The sequence below is a fragment of the Ceratosolen solmsi genome, unplaced genomic scaffold (genome assembly GCF_000503995.2).
Source record: "Ceratosolen solmsi marchali unplaced genomic scaffold, CerSol_1.0 scaffold27, whole genome shotgun sequence".
Taxonomy (NCBI): Eukaryota; Metazoa; Arthropoda; class Insecta; order Hymenoptera; family Agaonidae; genus Ceratosolen; species Ceratosolen solmsi.
The window spans coordinates 1421661-1438610 of NW_011948426.1; the positions used below are offsets into that span (position 1 = coordinate 1421661).

The following is a 16950-nucleotide window of genomic DNA, read 5'->3' on the forward strand; positions in this document are numbered from 1 at the left end:
CGTTTGTCATTCGGTTACGTTAATAAGTTTTTATTTCATTCTCGCCGAATGTATAATGAAACGTTTGTGAAGTTTGCGAAATAAAAATTACATATAGAGAGCTGCGATTGTTTAGCCGGTTTCACGAAAGTTATGAGGTTTTGCGGTCTTAACGCACAAGTGAAATTGTAAATTCGCAACTCGATCTGCTACAACTTTCATTTTTTGTTTGTTCTTTGCATATATATACTTACTTGGAAGGTATTCGAAACTACGTGCTGTCGTACACGGATATTATTAGCATCTCTAGTTTGCCGTATCGTTAATCAATTACAGTCAATCAAAGCCATTGATCGGCGCATTTATCTTATTCTTGATTATCGTAGGATTTAAAAAAAAAATTCCTATCATTGCCGATCGAGTGTCGAAATCAAAGATGCCGTGGTATTGGCTTTTATTTGCCTTTTAGAATGGCTGGGAAATTGTATTGTGTTATATGAAATAATATCGGGACAGGCATCGTTTATAATCCGTTCGACAAGAGTATCGATAAGCCGAGTGATTATGATAATGAAAGGAAATAAGGAAATGGCTGTACGAATGAATACACGTGCGATCGGCTGCTCCTAATAAATAAAATAAACGTATCGCCATTCATGAGGTAAAAGCGGGAAGATCGTACATAAGAAAGTTGTATAATTTACGAGAGCTAGCCGATATGTGTCAGAGAGATAATTGAAGAAAAAAAAAGAAAAACCCGTCGCCTCCTTACAAGGATAATTTTCAGCTAGCTAAACTAGACTACAAAATCGTAAGGCGATGCTGGAGTAACAGCAATAGGGCAGGTCACGTGTTCCCTCGTCCCTCGTTCTCTCAGCCTCTTTCTTTCAATGTTCCACTAAAAATTATTCTCTCTCTCTCTCTCTCTCTCTCTCTGTGTGTCAGTGTTACGAGATATTTATAGGCTGGATAGGCGAATTCGAGCATCCTGTAGCGACTGCTTGGGGCGAATGCGAGAGAGAAAAAGCGGAGCGAGTCTTTTTTTTTTTTTTTTTTTTTTTTTTTTTTTTTTTTTTTTTTTTTTTTTTTTTTTTTTTTTTTTTTATTTTATTTTATTTACTTGTAATAGTGCCCCAGTGACGAGCGCTCCGATCTTTCTAATTTCACTATTCGATATTTTGCATTTAAAATTAATCGTCGGGCCTTTGACTATTCTTCTTAATTTATCATTGCTTCGTAGCACCAGAGCCATTCGCAGCTATAATATGTTAATTATGCGATTTATTAGTAATCGCGGCCTGTATTGCGAAACGTAGTCGTGTAAATAAAGTCTTTACACGACGTTGCACCTTTTCCCATTTATAATTCATACAGCCGCCTTATCGTATATTTACATTCACATTTTAATGAAATGACCGTTTAAAGACAATTGCTTCATTAATTAAGAAAGTAGTATACATTCGTTGTATTTGTTTAATCGAAATACTTTTTTATTATTGCGTTAAATTGCTTTTAATAGGAATTAAGGACCGGATAAGAAAATAGACCATCGATAAATAAATAGCAATATTTATAATTTGCAAATGTCATTGTTGAAATTTTATTGCAAATGTAAGCCTGCTGTAAAATCCATTAATTATCCAGGCATTATGTGGTCGATGGTTTGAATAGAGTTTGACAGTTTATTATTGAAACTTCGGTGACGTTGCCCTAGCTAATTTAAATTTAATTGCGTTAAAAATTCAAGAGAGCCAACCAAGTTCTGCTTAGTTGGCCTTTTTCTCTCCTTTTTCTTTTTCCTTTATTTTTTTTCATTTGATAAAATGGTTGTTAACTGCCAATGGTAAATCTGAAGAAGCACGAGAATGGAATGAGAAAAACTTACTTGAAAAGGTATAGCGCGCGGATTTTAACACGACGTTGACTGACCGGCAAGGCCGACGAGACTATACATGGAATAATTAGCGATTGGCTTACTTAGAGAACACCGACGCTTAGGTAATACCGCAAAAGGATGAATAAAAAAAAATGTTTGATGCTTTATTGTTCTCGCCTACGAATGCCCGATTGTTGTGTGAGCCACATTTTTCCGTATCCTTTTAAAATGTATATTTTTCATTGCTCGTGGCAAGTGTTTTTAGCTTGTGATTTGCGCCCCAGTGATTGTCAGTATCTCCTCTGTATTTTCTTCTTCTTCTTCTTCTTCTTCTTCTTGTTTCATCCATTTCACGTATTTTGAAAGACGGTCAAACTTTAAAGGTCAATCACTCGCCTATAAATGAATGGCAAGGTCAATAATTTTAAGCCTTCGTAATAATACAATCAATGTTTAAGTTATCGTAAGCTTGTATTATCATTAGCGATTTTGGCAACAATTCTTCCCGTTTCCTCACTCGAAAATCAGTTCGTTCAATTTCAATTGCAATCTTATTTTGCGAGCCTACCGACTTTTCAAGTAAAGAGCAATATCATCGAGTCATTGTTAAAAAATGTGCATAAACTAAAGCGAGAACTGTCCCCGGCTGCTTAACGTCGAGTCCCGAATTCGCGAAAGGCCGCACGCACACACCCAATACTTTTCTCGCGCGCGTGCATTATCCATCTCTTCGCGCGAGCAATGCGCAATGCGAGTGCCGCGCGAGTAAAGATAAAAAAAAAAAACTATAACTTTGCATTTTTGGAAACAAAGGGATCATTAGGTATTGGAAAATTGTCAAGTTGAAGGCTCATTGGAACAAGCAATGGCCCTCACCTCGTGCAAACATTCTTTTTTCCTCCTGCAATCTCGGGAACGCCACTCGCGTTAACGCACCAACGGCATACGACGATAATAATAATAATATATATATATATATATATATATATATATATATATAAATGATAATCACGAACGAAAGTTAAATAAGCTTATAATAATTATTTAAAATTCAACTCGTTAATTGGGGATAAATTTCGCTTTCTTAAAAGTTCTTCCGAGCCATTCATACCATCAGGAGCAAAACAGAAATCGTAAAGCTCCAAGGTATTTGGTTTTCCATTGCTTTAACAACAAAATTTGTACTTTAAAAAATTGTGAATGCATTGCATCGATCGTTGTTGCATCAACCAAATAAATTGCTCACCTATACGAGTGTCGATTTTCTCAACTAACTTCACATTCGTTTCCTGAAATTGCCTTACAATAATAACCGTCTCGTTGGCAAATACATCATTCGTCGACGTTGGCAAATAATAATAATAATAATAATAATAATAATAATAATAATAATAATAATAATCATACTTAACGCTTTGCTCTTTAAAGGTTTAATTCGCGCATAGCCGCGTGGCGTAAGAGATTTGAGTGATTCTAGTTGCTAGCATCCTGGATGGATTGATTGAGCGCTAAGCAAAAAATATTGACATTAGCTCTAAGTAGGTCATAATTTGACGAGATAAGACATTAAAACCGTATTGCACTATGGCATATATATATATATATATATATATATATATATATATATATAGTAGTAGAGTCGGGCGTTAAAAGCCGAACGCTCTTGTTGCAGGGTGCAGGGCATGAAGGGCGAGATCCTGGTGAACGGGAAGACGCGGATACCGCACGCGGAGGCTTGGCGTCGCACCTCGTGCTACATACAGCAGTATTCGGTGCAACGGCCCAGGCTCACCGTTGGCGAGGCCATGAACCTCGCGGCCCACCTGAAGCTCGGCTGCACCATCAGCTCGGCCTTCAAGCACACGCAGGTGAGTCGAGACTCGACATTCGTTTAGCGAGATGGCCGAGCTCTACGTGTCTCCTTTCTCAAATTTATTGCATCTCTTTTTCACTTAGATCGATTTAGAATTAGGCTCGTTGTACCAGCATTTGACTATTATCACTGATAATCGAGCTTAATGATCATGCGCGATTGATAATTGAATATACGAAGATTATATAAATGGTTTTTCTAAAGTTTTTAAACGATATCGATATCAATGATCATTCGCCAAAGATTTTGTGGAATAATTTCAGAATAAGTCGAGCAAGCTCTTCTCGCATTATGCAGCGCAACATTGGATTAGCAGTGATTAACGACTAATGGCTTGTACTGCTTTTCTTTGCTATTACGACCATCGAGAAAAAGTGATGCAAGACGTCGGAGAGTGGAGGATTGGTTTATTATATCCTTGGGGGGATAGTTTGGATAAAAAGTCATTGGACGCATGCCTCTCGTAATTTTAATTGCCGTTATATTACATTTAACGGCAATACAGCTGTCCGAGAAAAATGATCTCGTTCGTGTCATGTTGATGATTATTTGCTATTCCGTATGTCGTTAGTTAGCAGTAATTGTCATTAATTGTTTGCCACTACGCGCGTACGAATACCCATCGGCCTACTTTAATTAATGCATTCTTATTTGCAATTTCACGAAACTGCTCGTACGAGACGATTAAGAAGAAAGTGCGATTATTCGCATTGAATGATAATTGGCAAATGGGCTGGACGTCACGTTTTTTACAAGTCCGATTCACAACACCGATGATGAATTAAATTCCTCGAGGTTGGCGATTATTCGGCCACTTAGTCCATTTCTCGTTGATCGTTAAATTACACCTTTTGGTTTACGAGCATAGACGTAATCACTAATGCGCGCGTGAATCTCACATTGTAAAATGAATTTGTTATCATTGACCTTGATCATCGGGCATTATCGATGAGAATGGACAGAACGTGCCAGCTTAGATTGAGTCATTCGTAATTCTACTTGCCGATGTTCATCCAATAAGCCATGTCGTGGCTACTCTTTTTAATTAACGAAAAGTCTTCCTTTAAGGACAAGACATTACTTCTATCAACGCAATGATTTCTTCGTCTACTTCAGCTTCTTCGCAGTTGTCAACACATCTTACACGTACGCATAGCGCATAGTCCAACATTTGACAAGGCACTTTGCAAGATTTTCACTCACCTCCCGTTTATACTCGTTACTTTTGATTTATGTCGAACGGTTCATTGGCCGCTCCTTTGAAGCTCCATCGTCCACCTTCCACTCGGGAGATAAAACTAATGCGCTTTTTCGCTCCAGGTCCTAGCTCTCGACCCCTCAACTCGCTCGTAGTAAAGCGTGCGTCTAGCGATCCTCGGGTCCTTGCAAATTGTTGCGCAACAGTGTGCAAAGAGCGACGCAATAGTGTCAACAACCGAATTCGCAAGCGCACGAAGAGCTTGTATTATCGTTCGGTCAACTGCCATTGCGAAATCCCAGTTGGAGAAAAGGTGCAAGAAGAACGTGTCAACCGAGTCCCGGTGAAACGCAGCCGAGGGCAAGAGTTTGTCATTCGTGACCCTGTGCAGGGGTAAAAGGGTTCCCCGTTTTTCCGGCTTTTCCGCAATATCTTAACTGCTCGCTGGGGCTTTGCTATTTTTTTTTTTTTTTAAGGACTTTCTCACTATGGTTTTTTTAAATATGATGAAATGGTAAAATTGCATGTCGTATGCTTATCGAGGGGGCTTTTCTCGTAAAGAAAATTTCTCGTCTAATAGGAGATTATTCGAGTGTTGCGTGGATATTGTAATTATTAAGTTGAGATAAGACGCGCCTCGAGGCACAAAGTTTCGATCGGATCTGATAATACTCGTGCACGTCAGACCTCTTGCATCTCCTTCGTGAGCAAACGTAATTTCAAGCGAAACGCAATTTCATCTTACGTCATGTATGATCGGCAAACATTGCATTACCTTCTCCTTACTTATATGAAAAATAAATGTCTTCTTTGCGACATCGTGTGCATTGAAATATATCGCTGTTTTACCTAAAATCTTACGTTACGAAGTTTGTGGCGAGAGCGCGTGGTTATTATTATGTATTTAGCACGTACGTCATCTTTTTATTGATAAGTTGCAAAAAATAATTTGCAAAAATGGAGAAAACCGTAAAATTTATATAAAAATTCTCGATTAAATTGTTCTTGTAAATCCATTGGGACTAATAGAAAGAAAAAAAAACCTATAGACTCTTATAATTGTATTCTGAATAATAATTACATTCTGAATTATTATTATCGCGACTATTTAAATTAGTTTTTCTTCGATAGAGGGTAATTAATTTTTGTTTATTCCTCTGAATGAATGATCATTGTGCTCTTTAGCATTAAAATGGCGCTGGTCGAGTGTTACCCGAAGAGTTCTCTCCTTGTAATTTGATCGATTGCTTGTTAAGGAAAAGTTTGATTTAGCGTCTTTGTTTATTATGCAGTACTAATTTCTCTGCTACGATGGTTATGATAAGCGAACTTTCACCCGTAGAAAGCTTTATCATCGTCTTCCACAAGTATACGTAATAATGAAAAATTTCTAAAAATAATAGGTAAGTATCCTGTCATAATTGGAATTTTGAAATTTAGCTCAATTTCAATGGACTCGTTAATACCGATGTGGAGGAATAATTATTAATATCTGCAATTCTTATTGAGGATTAAAGAGGCAATATTAGTAACAAGCACCAAGGGGTAAATAATAATAGGAATAAATTCATTTTCCTATACTGTATTAATCGACCTTTGCATTAATATTGATAAATTAATAAATGTACTTTCCGTGTGTATGTATTATAAGGTTATTTAATCGCCAATAAATATTTATGGGAATAAGTTTTAAAATTTATAGGTCCGATGTAATTTAATTTAACATTATTACTTACAAATTTATCTCCAACTTCAAATTCTTCAAAGGCTTGGCTGAAATATATCCACCAAAAAATAATTGTTGAAGGATACCACTAGCCATAAACACAATCTACGTCTTATTTTACTACTTACGCATGGCCTACAATCCTATCATTTGTCGTTTGTTTTTTCTTTAATCATCTGTTCTTATCGTTCAAAGTTTAAAGTTAAACAAGACAATAACAAGAAAAGAACCGAAATGAAAAGAAATAAAGAATGAAATGAAAAAAAAGAAGGATAATCAGAATTGCCTGAAGGCTTCACGCATTCGTTTCCAAGGACAATCGTATCGTATTGGGAAAATCATTCGGCAAAATCATTCGGCAAAATCATTCGGCAAAATCATACAGCCAATGCACAAAACCCATAATACCCAAGCTTTTCAACACTTATGGCCAGGGAAAAATAAGAAAAAAAAAAAAAAAAAAAAATAGAAAATAACCATAAAACAACAACCTTAGTAGCAACAATAGCAATGATCATTACATAATAACATCTTACTCTTAAGGCTCTCAACTAAAATTTCACTCTTTGACGACATTTCGCCTCTTTCAGGTTCTCGAGCTCTTAGAAATCCTAGGTTTAAGTCACTGTTACGATACTCTGTGTGGAAAACTTTCCGGCGGACAGAAAAAGCGGCTCGACGTCGCTTTAGAACTACTTAGCAATCCTTCAGTATTATTTTTAGACGAGCCGACGACCGGTAAGTATGTCTCTCCCTCGATTCCAACGGACCTCGGCCTCGCTCAAAACCGTCCTACCTTCCTTCTCTCAGGCCTGGACTCGGCCTCCTGCAGCCAATGCATTGCCCTGCTCCAGCGGCTCGCCCGCATCGAGCGACGCACCGTCGTATGCACCATCCACCAGCCGAGCGCCTTGCAGTTCGAGATGTTCGACTCGCTCTACGCCCTCGCCGACGGCCACTGCATCTACCGGGGTCCGGTATCCGACCTCGTAGCCCACCTCGCCGCTCTGGGGCTCCAGTGCCCGGCCTACCACAACCCCGCCGACTTCCGTAAGTTCATCCATGTCTCACTGGTCCACGTGGAAGGGACCCAAGGATTATTGAGCGACATTACTACCTATCGATCGCGAGGCTAATCCCGCTGACTAAGGCCGCTTTAAACGCGCCCATCGATCGCTAATGAATATCTCTTGCTCTTTGCAGTCTTAGAGGTCGCCATCGGCGAATACGGCATCTCCACGGACAAACTCATCTCGGCGATCGACAATTCTTACAGGAATCGGAAGATGATTGCCGACCCCGTCAAAGCCACCTTCCAAGGTTAGTTACTGCCAAAGGTCTATGATATATTGCTTTCTTATGGGATCTCCATATGGGATACGGGGGCACGCGGGGGTGGGACGTCGATTGGTTGCTGGGACTCTCGGCGTTGCGTGAAACACAATGTAATCACAATGATAATCGCATGTTAAGAGATGAGTGCTCGGACAAAATACCAAGGATAATTATGCGAGAAAAGCAGCTGGGTAAATCCAGTTAAAGGAGGCAAATATCACTCGCGTACAACGAGTATCATCGACTTTATTTGTCGTCTTTATATTTAATCTTGGCTTTAGAAAATATTTTTTATTGTTTGTTTGCTTGTTTTTTTTTTTTTTTTTTTTTTTTTTTTTTGTTTTGTTAATTTCGCTTATTTTTATTTCCCGTATAATCGCTCTTAATTTTGCTTAATCTTGCTTGATCGACGAAACGACGTTCTTCCTTTAATTATCTCCATGTAAAGAAGGATGGCGATCGTATAATTCGGATTGCCTAGATTAATCGCAGACAATTGCTTTCTCAATCGCCAATAATCGCTAAGGGCGCGAACCTAATAACGACCCCTAATAATGTTCGTAGGTAGCGGAAGACAGGCGCTGGCTGTGGTGGGGGCGGGCGAGGAGGAGGAGGAGGAGGAGGAGGAGGAAGAGGACGATGAGAACGAGGAGGATGACGAGGAGGGTCATGAGGAGGAGAAGAAGATGAAGAAGAAGAAGACGAAGAAGAAGGAGAAGAAGAAGGAAAAGGAGGAGGACAGTAGTTTTTTCGACGAGTCTCCGCCACCCGCGGGTTTCCTCGCCCAATGCTATCTCCTCTACAAGCGTCAGCTGGTGAGTCTCAAGCGCGACTACTTCCTGCTGGTGGTGCGGCTGCTCTGTCACCTCCTCATCGGCATCATATTCGGCTACCTGTACATGGGCAGCGGCTACAGGGCCAACGGCGTCCTCGCCAATTATGTCTACCTGTATGGCTCCCTCCTGCTCATCGTCTACACCGGCAAGATGGCCGTTACGTTGGCATGTGAGAGCGAGCTTCCTTTTTTTTCTTTCTCTTTTAAGTTATTGTTTTTTAAGTTAGTTTAGCAGTTTTACGCTATCGAGACTTAACAAATATTTCGTAGCTGCGAGCCTGCGATTCCCAAATTTACACGTCATTTTGTTTCTTACTGCCGGGGTCATTCATAACGGATACGCCTGCGACCTCGTCATCACCTCGGGCAGGATTATTACTCGCCGCAAATAATCATTAACGGACGTTAAGGTTTCGGAGTGCGTATGCGAAAAAAGCTTTACGATGTTTTCATCATCGAGTGTTCAAAGGCGGGACAGTGCTTTTTAAGCTGAAATTCTTCATTCATCGTTGAGCCGCGATGAACGGAAAATTGGCTACCGGGTGCTATTCAAATTACCGTGTCGGTTTTCTCAACATTTAATTATTTGTTCCGCTCGCTTCATTACAGCGACACTGTAATCGACGATCGTACTGCTTTATCAACCGAGAGAGAGAGAGAGAGAGAGAGAGAGAGAGAGTGAGAGAGAGAGTGAGAGTGAGTGAGAGAGAGAGAGAGTGAGAGAGAGAATAGAGTACCGCCATCGATTACCAATTACAATTACATTACGAGCTTACACTTACGTCACAGGGGATCGTTTCATGTTTAACCTTTTGCTATTCATTGAACAAACGGCAGATTGACAAAGTTAATAAGTGCCATATTAAGGATTTGCAATTTTCCAAATGACTATTGTTCTTGATCAATATTTAAGGTACTGTTAATGTACTTGTTTATAATCATTCGCTAATTCACGTTCAACATCTTCATACGGAATATCCGGAAATGGGAGCTTATTATTCAATCGTTAATTCGAATGGATTCGTGAATCGATCGGTAATATAGTGGCCTGTCGTATCGGCCGAGATTTCTCTTTTATCAGCACTGGCATTCCAATCGGCGTGTAATCGAACAGTTTAATAATGTAACGAGTCATACGTTGCTGGACACGCAATTGATAATGGAGCCATTATTATTATAACCATTGCCTGCCTTATCATTAGGCATCTTTCATTTTAACAAAAGCAGTTTGGACAGACTCGCTCAATTATGTTTGAACGTCATATTTGCGTTGAGCAATTCAATTGTGTTGAATTGAATAATAATTATAATAATAATATTAATATTTAATAAGTGCGGCGCCCAGTAAATTACAAATTACGCAAGGCGCTTCATCAATTCATATATATATATATATATATATATATATATATAGACAAAGGTTTAGTACGGATAAAAAAGGAATCACTGTAGCAATGTCGGTACACAAGAAACTCTGACTGAACGATAATGAGACACTGTTCCCTCGTTAAAGAGTGAGTGAGAGTGAGTGAGAGTGAGTGAGAGTGAGTGAGAGAGAGAGAGAGAGAGAGAGAGAGAGAGAGAGAGAGAGAGGGGGCGATGGGTTAGACTAACTAAGCCGCGATAATGCAAAATAATCCGCAGATCGTGGCTCATGAATATTTTTTTTTCCCTCTTTTTTGGAAATGGCAGTCCCGCTAGAAATGCAAATCCTGACCCGAGAGCACTTTAACCGCTGGTACGGTCTTGCACCCTACTACATCAGCATCCTGCTGATCGAGGTGCCGTTCCAAGCGGCCTGCGCAGCCACTTACCTGGCGGTCAGCTACTGGCTAACGGGGCAGCCGGTCGAGGCGGAGCGCATCCTCATGTTCATGATAGTGAGCATCGCAGCCAGCCTCTGTGCCCAAGCCTGGGGCTTTTTCATCGGTGCCACGACTCCGGTGAAGGTGCGTATGTCCGTGCGAGCTCCGCTCGTTTGGTTATTGCTATCGACCGCGGAAACAGCATCCATCTCTCGTTGCGCAACTCCACTTTAAATCCACCGCCGAGCTTCAAATGCTCAAGAGCGGCTGGTCGTGCGACGGAGATGGATTTTGTTTTGTTAAGCGCGCGCTTCTCGGCCAATGTGAACTCCATCCGATAACAGGAGGACGCCAAACAACTATAGATCGGTAATTCTTACTTTACCCATGACGTTTCTCATGTCCAGATCGCAGTGTTCGTTGGCCCCATTATCGCCGTTCTTTTCTCTGTCTTCGGCTTCTGCATACGGTACATGGACACGCCCACCTATTTCCGCTGGATATTCCACATATCGTACTTCCGGGCGAGCTTCCACAGTCTCTTGCTGACCGTCTACGGTAATAATCGGACGAACCTCTACTGCGAGCAGGAGCCTGGCGAACTCACCTACTGCCACTACATGCAGCCGACGCAGTTTCTCAAGGAGATGGAGATCGTCAATACGAACGTCCTTGACAATCTCGCCATGATCGTCGGCATCGGCGTACTCATGCATCTACTTACCGCGAGCGCACTCTGGTGCAAGCTCAATCGCCGATAAGATTACCTGCTGATCCAGGTTAATAATCGGACAACGATGTCTTAGTTGCCCGGAGGACACTTGCTTAGTTTTACCCCCCCCCCCCCCGCCCTCCCTCCCCACCACTCCACCGCCCTGAAATTAACGCACGTGCCCACGCGCAGCCACACATACCCACTTATACACTTACGCGCACGCGCACGTACAGATCGAGCTCGAGTGCTCCGGAGATGAGACAATATTGTCGATGGCGATTTGTTGCCGATTGCGCGGAACGTCGAATGCAAACAATGCATTTGCAAATTAAACAACTATATAGTGAAGTCGGAGGAAGGGCGCATTTTTTAAAAAATTTTTATTATCTGTAATATAGTGCTTGTTTACCTTGTAAATTATCATTTTATGATACGCCCTCTCCGAAGTGTTAAAGCGATTTCGTTTAATCAAAGATAATGAATAAATATTATCTCAGACAAATATTTTCTCAGATTAATATCTTTTTTGTATAATTGTAACTCAACTCAAATCAAAGACAAAGAGACGCATTTTCTACGGTGGCTTAACTTATACATAGCGACGCAATGCGCTAATGCTGTAATTATTTACTTCCGCGCACATGCATAAGCACTGTATATATATATATATATATATATATACATATAAAAACGTGTATACATTTTTGTTTAGGATGCTAATGCTAATATAACTTAATATAACTTAAATATTAAGGAAATCAGATATTTCGGCTGAAGAACATCAAAATGTTTCTGTCTGCAGTAAACGCTTTTAACAATTGTCCAATTGGCTGGTGAAATATTTTTCTGTAAGCTTGGCTATTTCTTAAAGCACAAACGTAAAAAGGCGTCGGTATTATAATAATAAAGTTCGACATTAAAATTCAAATGAATCCAAATGTTTATTAAAAAAAAAAAAAGAAAGAAAAAAAATCTGTATCTTCGATTTTGCGCCATTAGCAGTGATCCAGTATTTCAAACAAATTTCAAAATAACTTTTGCAATTAAGATCCATTCATTTTTCTGCAAAAGCTTCTGAAATTACTTTTATTCGATTTTGTTTTGCTTATTTTTATCTTCCTCCTCTTATTCATTATTGTTATTATTATTATTATTATTATTATTATTATTATTATTGTTGTTGTTGTTGTTGTACTTTGAGTTGCAGTTGGGAGCAAATTATTTTATAATAAGAGATGTAATAATAATAATTTCGCGGAAAACGATAGACTTACACGTAGGTAAGGATGATGCTTATGTTTAAAAATTATCCGAGTAAATGCTCTAAGTCAACTGTTATATTTGCGAAAAGCACTAGTCTCGTAGCTTAATTTAATTTCAAGGATCGCACGAATGATCTAATTTTAATTCTACTTATAATTCCTCGAAATTTTAATATTGTTATGAAACAAGAAAATAACAAAAAACAACAAAAAGAAGAGAAAAAAATAACGAACGAAAAGACGTGTGTCCGTATTAATTCAATTAATTCAGCCGGTGTTAAGTGCTTTTAAGATGAAAGATCACAAGCGCGTGCGCACGTGTACACATACGAATGTGTACCTTGATAATATTTTGACGAATGTAAGAATATATTTACGTGCGTGAGAGTAAAAATGTCGGGGATGTTGACGCGCGGCAAAATTGTCCTTCTCTGCTGACGTGGACTCGCGAACGAGTACACGCAGTGTTGTACTTGTTGTTATTGTTTTACACTCGGATAGGTAATTAGTATCGCTAAGAGTTATGAAAATAGACGTGGCCGTGTCTTACGAATCAGAAAATTCAGGTTTAAGTCGATTATTACGTACCATTTAATGGGAATAATAGAAAAAACTTAAGCAAAATAACACTATTCTTAACGAGCTTTTATTTATTCGATAGAGAAACTGATCTCCGTGTAATATTATTATATCGATAGACCCGAAGCACACTATCAACAATATGAAATGTTCACGTTAAGCCAAAAATAATTACCCTCGGAATGTAGGGTTGAAATTGGAAATTTCACATGTCATGAAAATTCCAAGTGCTTGTTTTAACGTATAAAGTGGAGGGTGAGCATTGTTGCTAGAAAAAGGCCGATTCATCGATTAATCTCGATGTTAAGCTCGCGAGCGCCACTATTATGAGCTGAATGAGTCTGTAGATGACGTATCTAACATCTTTCGTATTATTATCCACGTCTGTGCGTTATGAGTAAAACAATATCTTCTCGATCATGTACGTATTATACGTATAAAAACGTGTGGATATATTTTATATGCTTTTTGCCGGAGATGAAAAGACTATTGTCCGACGACCTTCCTTTTCCTTCATTTTATTCAGCGAGAATTAATCTGATATAAAATGCTTACGAAAGCCGAATAAATAATTGTCGAATGTGATCGTGATACTTGAACAATTGCGAACGATGTAAGCGGCATAGCTCAACATGTAACATATAAGAGTAATTGCTAATGAATTCGTTTGAGCGCACTTTGCATACGTAAAGTTGCCTCTGACTTTTAATAATAAAGCGATAAGGATTTATACGTTGGCTAGGAATTCATATAATGTACTTCGTATTCTACGTACTTGATTAATAAAGCTTTATATGTAATCTCAATAAATTATTTTTCCACGCAACATTAATCAGCTGAGAATCTTCAATCTCCCTAAATATGCATACTTAAGCGTCAAAATTTATACGGAGAATAGCCTGCCTTCATCACCCACGACTCAATTATAACACGCACACGCACACGCACGCACACGCACGCACACGCACGCACAGAAAAGATGTCATCTTTAAACTGCCACATACGCATATAAACATAATAATAATAATAATAAGCTTACGGAGCATGAGAGACACCGGATGACTCGGGAAACGCTCGTTCATCGTTGGCAGCGACGAGTCACTGACCCCTACCGCCGGCTTCCGCTGATTGGTCGAGTCGCGATCTCGAATAATTATCTTACCCCGTTAAATTTTCAGCTACCAAGGCCATGAGTGGCCACAATTTGTCACGCGATTCGCTTCTACGACAAAACTTTGCAGCCTGAATCAGCAAGGGCGCTCGCTACCTCTACTTCTCACTCACCTACCAACACATCCGCCATTCGCCATTGACAATTAGCATTTGCGACAGCAGCAACGAGTGCGTTATCGCCGACTTACCTAAGGGCCCGAGCAATGTCGATCGCCGATACCGAATAACCGAATAACCCAGCGTATTAATCGCGTTTATGCAAATACGAAAATTCGGGAACGACAGGGCTACCATGAAATAGCTTATTCATCTCTCTGCCTTGCTCGTCTTAAAACCTAAAAAATTACGAACAATTGATATAAAGCTGCAGGTAAGTTGACCGACATTGTTCAGCCGTCGCGTCGAGTGCAGCGTCACGTGCTTTCGACCTGATAGCGACGATTAGAGGCAGTAAACGAATGCTTGCACGATGGTGAATATTTATCGCGCGCGACTAGTGTCCGACCGTGAGGAGAAAATTATTCGAGAGTTGAGTGAAGTTGAAGAGATGAAAGCTTTCTCGCGCTAACTCTCGAGGCTATTCTAATACACGCTTATGGAGAATCAACTATCTCTATCTACATTCTTCGTCTCGGTCTCGTAAGATCGAGGCTTACGATATGGCGATGGCTTACACAAACAACGTGAAAAATCATTGTTAATCGGATCGATGGAGAGGATACACGATCTTTTATAAGAATTGCACGACTTTGCAAAATATGAGCGATAGACGACGGGTAGACGATTAAACGTCTACGCGAATGCGTGACCCCTGCATTTCATCGTCTTTTTTCTGAAAGCTTTGAGATTTGGGCAAAGAGATATCGATCCACGGCTTAATAAAGGCATCCCCTTGATAATCCGATCGCAGTCCTTGGGATCGATAATAAGTGTAATTACTTGGTGGCTGGAGCTTAGGAATTCAACGCGATTTAAAAAGTCCGATTCCACAATTATACATAGATTTTTTTACGCTCGATATTTTTTACGTACTTGTGTATCGATCGTTTGCGTCAGTGCTCTACTCGCTGTTTGCTCGGATTGGAAGAAGAAGCGCAGAATGAATCATACTTTTGTGAAAATAATAATTATAAATAAAAAATAAAAAATAAAAAAATAAAAAACTTGCTAATGACGTGAGAAATAAGCATCTGAATAGGAAGTGCAACTGTTGGGCTTTCAATGGCATGAGACGGAGCGACGAGATGGATCGATGCAGAAAAAAAGAAGAAAAAAAAAGAAAACAACAACAACAAGAAGAAAAAAAAGCCGACAATGACATAATTCATCGGAATGTCAATAAACATTTACGCGAATACAAAAGCCTTAACGGGATTCGCTGGTTTTCAATTCACCCTCCCCCTCCTTTTTTTCTCTTCTTCTTCGACTTTCTTGCCCGAGCACCTATATTTCCCTATATTCGCACTATAAATCACTAGGCAGGTATACATATTTTCATACGTTAAGCGATAAATTTTTACGTCGAAATACTAATTTAATTATAAATACTTATCGGCATAGTTTTAATTTACAATAAATTTAATTTACAAGACATTTATCCATAATAATTTCACCGAGTTAACATAAAAACGAGGTATTGTCTTATCCCACGAATTATTTCCCATTATTAATCTATTAATACGTTGTAATTTTATAAATTTCATTAGATATTAATATTAAGTCTTAATACATATGTACTATCTATTATACAATACTTAATTCAATTATTATCATTAATATCGTTATCGAAAGACTATCATTCCACGATATTTGGGTAGCATAACAAAGATTTTTTAACCATTGTTCATGATAGTGAAATGAAAGTATCAGATTATGCACTAAAGCCAATGGCTATTAATTTTTCTATTTGAGTTAATAATATGAGCTATTGTCCATTGCATTCCTTAAATAATCGAATGAAAACTTTCATTAATAGTATATAAATAATTATAGACACAAATATTTAATATGATCATTTAAAAAATTAAACTCAATCTTATAATCCTCTTAAATTCGTTTAATTTCGAGAGAAAGCTTTAGCTTAAGCTGAGCATTACTAATCACTGAAAGCTCAATGTAGTTACAATATTTCATTCATACAAGTCGTACATCAGTAATATCGTGAGTGCGTTTATTATTTATTGTTAATGCTATAGGAATTTGCTTTTGTTAACACGTAAAGAAAGCTTTTCTCTTTTTAAGACTTATGGAAATTATGATTATATAAATATGTAAATAAATACGTAGTCAATAGTTGTTTTTTTTTTTTTTTTTTTTTTTTTAAAAAAAAAATTCTTTTTTTAAATAAAAATATCCAGATTCATATGGTACAAGAATAAAAAAATTGTTGTCCATGCCTTGTAAATAAAAAGAATAGTGCAAAATTGTTTTTTCGAATGTGCTACTTGTTACTTTTATTGTATAAATTAATAAAGTTAAACGCGCTCTTTTTACGCAAATCAGTATTGCCAATTCCATTGAAATGATTAAAGTTTAGATGAATCCTGAATATTCGTTGCCTTTCCTCCAATTTTATATCACGATCATCTTTTATT

The 16950-nt window shown here is 38.6% G+C and overlaps 1 protein-coding gene across 1 annotated transcript in view; it reads left to right on the forward strand.

The window, feature by feature from the left end:
- The window catches only part of LOC105363097 (ATP-binding cassette sub-family G member 1), a 32841-nt gene extending 21382 nt beyond the window's left edge, over positions 1–11459 (forward strand). Inside the window, 7 exon segments of the mRNA XM_011500691.1 lie at positions 3528–3723; positions 7243–7390; positions 7463–7702; positions 7856–7989; positions 8710–8992; positions 10515–10771; positions 11035–11459. Of these exon segments, the coding sequence (XP_011498993.1) occupies positions 3528–3723; positions 7243–7390; positions 7463–7702; positions 7856–7989; positions 8710–8992; positions 10515–10771; positions 11035–11388 (1612 nt within the window). The 3' untranslated portion in view covers positions 11389–11459.
- The last annotated feature ends 5491 nt before the right edge of the window (positions 11460–16950 follow it).